This window comes from Oncorhynchus mykiss, chromosome 18, assembly GCF_013265735.2.
Source record: "Oncorhynchus mykiss isolate Arlee chromosome 18, USDA_OmykA_1.1, whole genome shotgun sequence".
In the NCBI taxonomy this organism is placed as follows: domain Eukaryota; kingdom Metazoa; phylum Chordata; class Actinopteri; order Salmoniformes; family Salmonidae; genus Oncorhynchus; species Oncorhynchus mykiss.
The window spans coordinates 41,592,697-41,603,292 of NC_048582.1; the positions used below are offsets into that span (position 1 = coordinate 41,592,697).

Sequence of the window (10,596 nt, forward strand, 5' to 3'; positions counted from 1 at the left end):
CAGAACCATGGAGAGCGCATTATGTATTGTGGCGCAGACCCTTTTTCTACTCCGTGTTAGAGCAATATGTATTTGCTAAACTGCTCTAATCCCACTGCTCTCTAAACCATGGTTCACAATTTTATAAACTCCCAAATCATCCCCAAAATGCAATTTAATTGATGTCACTGTTGAGTGTTTTTTAATCAGTTTGGTAAACATGTTCCTCCCATTGTGACATTGCCAACCATTCCGAATGGAATAATTTGACGTATTAATGGTTCCCTATAAAACCCTTTAATTCTAAGAAAGTGTCATATGGTCTTGAACTCGGTCAAATCACAGCAGTATGAAGGGCGATAATGAGTAGGCCTACGTTCAGTAGTTTTTTGAAAGCGACCACGCTGAGATTGCTCCGCGAGCGGCCGCTTCTGTGTGCAGCTGGCCTGGTGATCGGGACGGGTTCGGCAGTCTACTTTTATAACAGATATTACGGCGTCGGTGAGGATGAACCCGCCACCGTGGAGATCGTGGACCGTGTTGTCACGGTTGAGGAGGGTACATTTACATATTTTACAATTGTTAAATAGCAATAATGACTGTATATACGTGTAGAAAAAAAGGAGGAAGGGAAGCGCTGCTAAGGTACACAATAGTAGCTTTTGGTAGACAGAAGGTGCTCTTTGGTAAAAGGGGTAAATTGGCCGTCAAAAAGAAAGGAGGACCAAGGCACTCTTCATAAAATTAATTAAAATGCCTTTATTTGTATGGAATGTTTAATGGAAAGTTTTTAAACATTGTTTCCATTGAACATGACATACAAATGAAGGCATTTTAATGAATGATATGAAGAGTTCCGTGGTGCTCCTTACTTTTTGACATGCTGTATATAGTCCGGACTGAAACTATATTCAGGCGTCGTCTAAAATGGCACCCTATACCCTATTCCCTATTTATTTATTTTACCTGGACACATAGTTATATGGTCAAAAGGCTCTGGTTAATAGTAGTGCTATAAATAGGGAATAGGGTGCCATTTAGGACTGATTTGATGACATGATGATGGCTAGTAATTCCACTATTAACAACAACCAACGAACATGCTCCTCTGAAACCAAATATTTTCTTTAGGTTTAATTGAAGATATTGATACATTATGCAGACACATAAATACAATGTGATATCATACAATATAAACACAATTCAATTATAAGATCAGCCTAACTACATGGACAGATGTTTGGTGTCTTGTAGTATTTCTTCAACTTAGAGAAAATAATGATTTATTGTTTATTCATTAAGATCATGATCCCACCCTGGACCAGGAGGACCCAGTCCTTGTTCAGGTAAGAATACTGTAGGCCTATCAATAGTCTGGGTACCGGTCGGTTTCTGCTCTCTTGCCAAATACATTGTGGAAAAATGATATTTGCATGACAATCCCATAAGGAGTTGTCAGAGAGCTGAAACCGCCTGGCACCCAGGCTATAACAATACTGCTTCATTATCAGGACTGGTTCAATAACAATCTGACATTCAAACTGTATTTTTACTGACTTGAAAATGGATCCTGATTTATTCCTTAGTTTGTGGATGAGGAGGTTGGGCAGCATCCCTGTCTGGCTTTAGTCCCTTGGTCTGGACCTCTGTGGGTTCCCAGCTCTGTAAGTCCAACAGTACTGATACTCTCTTGTCTTCACTCTGGTCTATAGACAAGTTTATGTAACTTAAACACAGACATGACGTTTTCTGAAGAACAATATGGGAATACATTTCTGTAAACATATTCCATATTTTTTACAACTACAGCTGACTTATTACCTTACCCTTGCTGGGAGGATGATAGTGAGAGAGCTGGCAGTGTTAAACACACAGGTAACCATGCTGAAAATTAACCAATGCTCATGTGATCTAATAGGGATAATTACCTTCAGTATCCACTATAGTAGATTCATACTTTGACGTCTTTAAAGCTGTTTCTTATTTTCTCGCAGATTTTCATGATGGAGCAGCCTATTTCCATCTGTTTCACTCCTGTAGGGAGGTTGGTGTGGGAGGAACTGACTTCTCAAACTGAACAGGTAGCCATTCATATGCAGATACTTCAGATGTTTCCTTAACATTTGAACACAGACCAGTGTAGTTCAACTGCCAAATCTTTTAGAATCTATAATCAGTGGCCACCACTTGCGATCCTCCCTATATGTCTGTCACTCCTTCAGGCTACCAGTCTATCATTCAAACGGACTCTTAAATTGATCCTGTCTTGTTCCTTAGTATGTGGATGAGGAGGTTCAGCAGCAGCCCGATCTGACTTTAATCTCTTGGTCTGGACCTCAGTGGGTTTCAAGTGCCGTGAGTCCATCCATGCTGATACTCTCTGGTCTTTAGGGGGGCTTAAACATAAACATAACGTTCTCTGAAGAAGAAAACAACGTATGGAAATGCATTTCTGTCAACATATTCCCTTTTGTTATAGCCTGTCAAACAGCAGCCAACGTATTACCTTACCCATGCTGGGAACACGCTGGTGAGAGAGCTGTCAGTATTAAATACACAGGTAACCATGCTGAAAATTAACCAATGCTCATGTGATCTAATAGGGATAATTACCTTCAGTATCCACTATAGTAGATTCATACTTTGACGTCTTTAAAGCTGTTTCTTATTTTCTCACAGATTTTCATGATGGAGCAGCCGATTTTCATCTGTTTCACTCCTGTAGGGAGGTTGGTGTGGGAGGAACTGACTTCTCAAACTGAACAGGTAGCCATTCATATGCAGATACTTCAGATGTTTCCTTATCATTTGAACACAGACCAGTGTAGTTCAACTGCCAACCCTTTTAGAATCTATATTGCATTGGCCTCCTTTTGAGATCCTCCATATACCAGTCTGTCACTCCTATAGGCTACCAGTCTATCATTCAAACTGACTCTTAAATTGATCCTGTCTTGTTCCTTATTATGTGGATGAGGAGGTTGGGCAGCAGCCCTGTCTGGATTTAATCCCTTGGTATGTTTATTAATAATCACAGAGAAAGCTATACAATTAGGGGATGTCTTTGTTTTGCAGCCAAATAGTGAAGACTCTGGTTTTCCCTTTGAGAAGATGCAGCTGGTTGGGAACTGGGGTTCGTTTCATTTCCATACCTGGATAATCCGTTATGGACGAGTGCAGGTACTTCAGACATATTCTTAACATTTATGAACACACCTGTGTGTTGTACTAACATCATGTGGGCTCTATATTACTGCCAGTGATGATCACCTGCCAAATGATATAGAAATCTACAGCTAAAATATACAGAGAGGTGTGCAGACTGAAGCCGTTTTTCCTTATAGCAAAACGAAGAGGACATGCATCACCTGTGCATTGTGAGGGGAGTGGAGAAACAGCTGTGGTGGAGCAGAGTCATTCAGGAAAAAATCCTGGACCCATGGGTGAGAGATTCTCAACTGATCTTTCATCTCAAATGCACCTGATTTGTGTCAAATGATGCACCAAATATAGGGCTACTAATATTTCCTGAATGAAATGTAATTTTTCCATGTGTCTCTTTGAAAGGGTAATGTCCAGGTGGTCCTCACCAACAAGGAGATGACTGGTATTAAGGTACAGTCAAACACTCATGGAAGAAAATGGAAAGTGGCAAATGTCCATTTACCTATTTAAATAAATGTTGACAAAATGAAATGATACATTTACATTTCTATCCTCATTTTTAGTACCTTGGTAGAAGGATCTATGGACTCGGGTCTTGCCTCGTCAAGATGAGGTCAGAGTTCACCTATTATGAGGACGCCCAGGTATGCATTGTTGTTTCTCTGTGGTAGGATTTATTTCAGTTTTTGGTTGAGGGGTTTTCAACATTGTGGTTGGGCTGACGGTGTTGTTTGTTAAACAGCAGGTGGATATCTCCACCACAGTGGAGGGGTTCCAGGAGAGGGGGGATGACATGATGACGTATCAGTTCTCTACCTCTGACATTATCACCACCCCTCATGAGCCGTCCTCTGGCTCCTCTCAGCAGTTCCCCCAGGATTCTCCACCTCCCCCTCCGCCTCCCACGTTCCCTTCCCCTCCACCTTACCACTTCACCCAGGACCAGACCCCTGACAGCACTCCTCAGGTAAAACTCGTTCTACAGTCAATAACCCTTTTTATTTGTTTTCCTGACATTTGTACTTGTGTGTACAGGTGTGTGTCTCAGTGTCATTGTGTTCCAAGCACAGTGTTTTGGTTTCAACAGGTTTGTCAAGTTTTTAGGTCAGGATGAAAGTATTGTTATGATGTCACTGAATGTTTTGTCCTCTTCAGTTGCAGGTGAAATGCAGTTTAGTATTTATTTTATTTACTTATCTCTGTAAGTTAGTTAAGAACATATTCTTAACTGACTTACCTTGGGAGCCCAGAGTTGATGTTCATGTGATGTCTGTTTTAGGAGTTTGTGGAGGAGCAACATAATGTTGCAGATGTGCCCCAGCTGTGGTGAGTTTGCTTTCATGTGTTCATCTATAGTAAAAACATTTGCTTTGAAATAATCTGCCCCTATATTGTAGTTATACAGATGTAGGACCTTAATAACCTTTTACTACAGTGGGCTAAATCAGGATCACACACAGTGTTTCTTTGTAGTCTTAAACAAATCTACTTTGAAACAAAAGTATACACCTCACACACATGGATATGGTCTTAAAAAAGAAGACACTTTTAGCATTTCAGATACAGAGTTGATACACTTTATATACACTACCGGTCAAAAGTTTTTCAAACACCTACTCATTCAAGGGTTTTTCTATATTTTTACTCTTTTCTACGTTGTAGAATAATAGTGAAGACATCAAAACTATGAAAGAACACATGGAATCATGTAGTAACCAAAGAAGTGTGAAACAAATCAAAATAAATGTATTGTTTAAGATTCTTCATATAGCCACTGTTTGCCTTGATAACAGCTTTGCACACTTTTGGGACACTCTTGGGAAGTATTAGTTACTATGTGGATTATAATTTACATTTTTGTAGGGGTTGATAGATTTTTCGTTAGGGCAAATCAAGTCTGACATTTCCAAGTGGAAATTACAAACTTTAAAAGCCTTTTTAAAACTAAAATACACTACAAGTGTCTCAGCAACAAACGAGTGATCAAATTAAGATCCTACATTGGTATGGTTTTTCTGAATCCTGCAGTTGTAACATAGACTAACATAAAATGATATCTTAATCTCATGGCATTAACGTATGCTTTAGCTTCATATGTTGCACATTTGTTACTAAACATTTCTATTTACAGGAGTTACTTTGGAAACCAAGGGACAAGCAACTTCTCTCTGAGGCTGGCCGGTATCCGACGTGCTATGGAGGTGAGAAAGTGTGAATTTACCACCTTTTGTATTTCATTTTATGTACATTTGTGTACTATTTCTAAATGAACTGTCTTGTTCTCACAGGCTCTGACATCCTCAGACAGTACCTCCCTTAATTACCTCACCCACGCTGGGAGGATGGTGTTGAGTGGACTGTCTGAGCTCAACCAGCAGGTAAACCGTTCACATAATTGTACAGCATTCATCAGACCAGATATATAGTTCCCACTGGGCACAGACGTCATTTCAGCGTGTCGTGTTTAGTTACATTTGGTTGAGTTGTCAACAAATTTGAATTCAATGTGAAATCAATACAACAAATCTACCATGTCATTGGACTTAGGTTAAAAGTTTGTTGAAAAAAATATGTTGATGACTTTTTTCAATTCCAATCAGTTTTCCATGTTGATTCACCATCATCACATTACATTTTTGTTGTTGAAATGACAAGGAAACAAAGTTGATTCAACCAGTCTTTGCCCAGTGGCTTACATTTAGGCAATAGTGATTCATAAGGTTTAGTTGAAAAGATCCAATCTCTTACAAGCCAAACAATCAGAGGCCCTCTGAATTACAGACCTGAATCTTTGAGTTTATGATCCAAGTTCTAAGGAATTTTATGATTGTTTTGTTTTGAGGATGTGAGGAAGTTTCAGCAGGCCTACGACATCCTGGTGAACTTCATTAATGAGCCAGCAAACAGGGAGCAACTAGAGCTGGAGATGGCTCTTGTAGGAGTAGGTTTACATGCAAGCTTGAGCGTTAGCTGCAGGCACCGTCTGCTCATCCAACATCTACTCAATGAGACTTTCTAAAGTGCTTGTCAATGAAAAATATTTAATTATCTTATTTGTTTGACTTCAGATCAACCACATCAATTTCACAGATGTATTTTATGAATTCGTTCTACTGAGCCTTCTTGAAGGAAAAAAATCTATTCCAACATCTGTAAGTGACCCTAATAATGTAAACATCCTGTTGTTTATCTACCCTATCCACACTGTAGCCATACCAGGTCTGTAGACACTCACTCATGTCCCCTGTTCCTACTCCAGAGGCCTGGTACCTTCTTTTATCTGCTCATGGAAGTGATGATGAGGATTCGCCCTCCTGGAGGAGCCTGGACAGAGTCTGCTGGGAACTTCTACCTCCTCATTAAGGTGCATATTTATTTATTTATTCTCCCTCCCTCTCTCTCTCTCTCTCTCTCTCGAACTGTGTGTGATGGTTTGTCATCCTTATCTTTGTAGCTGGTCATTAACTATTTGTTGATGATGTGTCTGTTGTCGTCAGGATCAGATGAAGGCGTGGTTGGACTCCATCTTCAACCTCGATGAGTCCATCTATGAAAGCCCACAGAGGCTCTCGTGGCAGGTGATGGAGAATCTAGAAATGCCGGTTGACTTCCTCCTGTCCAGCCTGGATTAAGGGTCCCAAACTGAGCTGAGGATCCCAAACACAAAATAAAGTATTTTTATATTTAAACATTATCTGTCAATCTCAAACTAATTTTACATCATGTCAAATCAAATCAAAGCCCATTTTATTTGTCACAAACACATGGTTAGCAGATGTTAATGCGAGTGTAGCGAAATGCTTGTGCTTCTAGTTCCGACAGTGCAGTAATATCTAACAAGTAATCTAACAATTTCAAAACAACTACCTTATACACACACAAGTGTAAATGAATTAATAAGAATATGTACATGTAAATATATGGATGAGCGATGGCCGTGCGGCATTGGCAAGATGCAGTAGATGGTATAGTACAGTATATACATATGAGATGATGTAGGGTATGTAAACATTATTTAAAGTGGCATTGTTTAAGGTGACTAGTGATACATTTATTACATCCAATTTTGTATTATTAAAGTGGCTAGAGATTTGAGTCCGTATGTTGGCAGCAGCCACTCAATGTTAGTGATGGCTGCTTAACCTCACTAGGGAATGTGGGACGCTAGCGTTCCATGTCCATCATTTATGTCCAAATACCTCCTTTTTGTTCTCGTGTTTAGCCCAGTAATCCAAATTCATGAGGCGCGAGCAGCCGAAAAGTCAAAAAGTTCCGTTACAGTCCGTAGAAACATGTCAAACGATGTATAGAATCAATCTTTAGGATGTTTTTAACATAAATCTTCAATAATGTTTCAACCGGAGAATTCCTTTGTCTGTAGAAATGCAGTGGAACGCAAGCTAACTCTCACGTGAACATGCGGGATCAGATCATGCCACTCTGGCAGATGTCTGACTCATTCAGCTCCCATTCCCCCCTCCTTCACAGTAGAAGCATCAAAGACTGTTGACATCTAGTGGAAGCCTTAGGAAGTGCAATATGACCCATAGACACTGTATATTCGATAGGCAATGACTTGAAAAAAAAAAAAAAAAAAGATTTCCCACTTCCTGGTTGGATTTTTTCTCAGGTTTTTGCCTGCCATTTGCGTTCTGTTATACTCACAGACATCATTCAAACAGTTTTAGAAACTGTGAACAGGTAGTGGCTCGGGTGGTTGCTGTCCTTGATGATCTGTTTGGCCTTCTGTGATATCGAGTGGTGTAGGTGTCCTGGAGTGCAGGTAGTTTTCCCCCAGTGATATGTTGTGCAGACCTCACTACCCTCTGGAGAGCATTACGATTGTGTGTGGAGCAGTTGCCGTACCAAGCGGTCATACAGCCCGACAGGATGCTCTCGATTGCGCATCTGTAAAAGTTTGTTTGTGTTTTCGGTGACAAGCCGAATTTCTTCATCCTTCAGAGGTTGAAGAGGCGCTGTTGCGCCTACTTCACCACGCTGTCTGTGTGGGTGGACCATTTCAGTTTGTCCGTGATGTATACCCCGAGAAACTTAAAACTTTCTCCACTTCTGTCCCGTCGATGTGGATAGGGGGGTGCTCACTTTGCTGTTTCCTGAAGTTCACGATCGTCTCCTTTGTTTTGTTGACGTTGAGTGTGAGGTTATTTTTCTGACACCACACTCCGAGGGCCCTCACCTCCTCCCTGTAGGCCGTCTCGTCATTGTTGGTAATCAAGCCTGCCACTGTAGTGTCGTCTGCAACCTTGATGATTGAGTTGGAGGCGTGCATGGCCACGCACTCATTTGTCAGCTCAAGCCATCTCCAGTGACCATACGCCCAGATTAGCTGCAGGGAACTGGAGACCATAAAAACACAGACACTAACAGAACAGAAATATCCTACTATTTGTTAAGTATTAATTGCTAACTATTAATATCAAACAAATCCGGTAAATGTGTAATTTTTCTATCACAGAAGTCACATAATAAGTTCCATGTGTGCAATAATGGTGTTTAACATATTTTTTCAATGACTACCTCATCTCTGTACCCTACACATACAATTATCAAATCAAATTTTATTTGTCACATGCGCCGAAAACAACAGGTGTAGTAGACCTTATAGTGAAATGCTTACTTAAAAGCTCTTAACCAACAATGCAGTAAAGTTGAAATAAAGTTGATAAAATATTTACTAAATAAACCAACTAAAATCAAATCAAACCATGTCAAATATTTTCAGTCTCTTGAGGGGGAAAACGTGTTGTCGTGCCCTCTTCACATCTGTCTTGGTGTGTTTTGATCATGATAGTTTGTTGGTGATGTGGACACCAAGGAACTTGAAACTCTCGTCCCGCTCCAGTTCAGTCCCGTCGATGTTAATAGGGGGCCTGTTCGGCCCGCCATTTCCTGTAGTCCACGATCAGCTCCTTTGTCTTACTCACATTGAGAGAGAGGTTGTTGTCCTGGTACCACACTGCCATGTCTCTGACCTCTGTCCTCCTCCCTATTATCTGCAAGGTCCCCCAGTCGAGCAGTGAACTTCAAACACAGATTAAACCACAAAGACCAGGGAGGTTTTCCAATGCCTCACAAAGAAGGGCACCTATTGGTAGATGGGTAAAAAAAAGCAGACATTAAATATCCCTTTGAGCATTGTGAAGTTATTAGTTACACTTTGGCTGGTGTACCAATACACCCAGTGACTACTAATTCATCGTGAATAATGATGAGTGAGAAAGTTACAGACACACAAATATCATAAGCGCAAGACATGCTAACCTCCCACCATTACAATAACAGGGGAGGTTAGCATTTCTGGGGTGTATGATATTTATACCTCTGTAACTTTCTCACTGCTCATTATTCACGATTCATTCAGGATTATCCCTAATCATGGTAGCATCCACATTAATGTAGACGTGTTTAGAAACATATTATATTCTTATCTACAATAAAAGTGACTCCAAAATGACACAATACATTATTTACCATTCATTTCTGTTGGGCACAAAATAATCTGAAACACAACCAAAACAAAGAGGAAATTCATCCAACAATTTGTAGAGTCACAAGCTTGATGAAGTCATTAATGTGCTGTCAATATGGGACCAAGTACCTTTTACTACTTTAATACATATAAGTGAATTGTCCCAATACTTTTGGTCCCCTAAAATGGGGGGACTACATACAACAAGGGCTGTAATTTCTAAAGGGTTAACCCGATATGGATGGAAATACACTCAAATTAAAGCTGACAGTCTGCCCTTTAACCCCATAGTCTATGTATCATTTAAATCCAAAGTCCTGGAGTACAGAGCCAAAACAACAACACATTTGTGGCTGTCCCAATACTATTGTAGCTCACTGTATGTGCATATAATTTATCTTTATGAATAAAATACAGTAGTTATCTTCAATGGGTTTGGCCATTGATCTTTTGGCTAAAAGATAAGTCATCATTATCTCTGAGTGCTCTTTCACGTTGCTGTTACAAATATTTCACATGTCTGAAGTAAAATATAAAGTCATTTTCTTGGAAATATAAAAACAACCACATCAGCGAATTCAAGGTGCTATTAGAAGCAACATTGAGTCACATTAAATCTCTCACGTAGTCTACTTGTGTATTTAAACTTCATGTGCAGACAAAAGGGGAAATAGGGAAAACAGTAATGTGGAGTTCTGTAGAGTTATGGAGGAGCTCTGCAAACCAACATTCAATGGAGGTCCTGTAGAAAGCATCCTTTCTTGCTAATGTGGTCCGTGACATGGTCACATTAACCATCACTTGTTTTGCATCTTACAGCTTCTGTCATATACAGTTGAAGTCGGAAGTTTACATACATCTTAGCCAAATACATTAAACTCAGTTTTTCCACAATTCCTGACATTTAATCCTAGTAAAAATTACCTGTCTTAGGTCAGATAGGATCACCACTTGATTTTAAG

The 10,596-nt window shown here is 39.9% G+C and overlaps 1 protein-coding gene and 1 long non-coding RNA gene across 2 annotated transcripts; both read left to right on the forward strand.

Annotated features, from left to right (window-relative positions):
- The first annotated feature begins 2,488 nt into the window (after positions 1-2,488).
- LOC110496270 lies at positions 2,489-4,474 on the forward strand. The gene is made up of 7 exons (XM_036951047.1): positions 2,489-2,745; positions 3,055-3,159; positions 3,324-3,422; positions 3,547-3,594; positions 3,708-3,788; positions 3,887-4,111; positions 4,424-4,474. Exons 1-7 carry the CDS (start codon positions 2,665-2,667, stop codon positions 4,472-4,474), a joined length of 690 nt encoding a protein of 229 aa, XP_036806942.1. The 5' UTR covers positions 2,489-2,664.
- A 753-nt stretch (positions 4,475-5,227) lies between these two features.
- On the forward strand, positions 5,228-6,289 carry LOC118941050. Its single transcript, XR_005037331.1, has 3 exons — positions 5,228-5,345; positions 5,433-5,522; positions 6,213-6,289. It is a non-coding gene; the product is annotated as an uncharacterized LOC118941050 (long non-coding RNA).
- The last annotated feature ends 4,307 nt before the right edge of the window (positions 6,290-10,596 follow it).

Bases quoted from the DNA above. Each gene is read 5' to 3' on its own strand.
- LOC110496270 (XM_036951047.1), top strand. From the start codon at position 2,665: ATGATGGAGCAGCCGATTTTCATCTGTTTCACTCCTGTAGGGAGGTTG. The intron at 2,746-3,054 runs GTAGCCATTCAT...TTTGTTTTGCAG, and splicing joins TGACTTCTCAAACTGAACAG to CCAAATAGTGAAGACTCTGG. The intron at 3,160-3,323 runs GTACTTCAGACA...TTTTCCTTATAG, and splicing joins TCCGTTATGGACGAGTGCAG to CAAAACGAAGAGGACATGCA.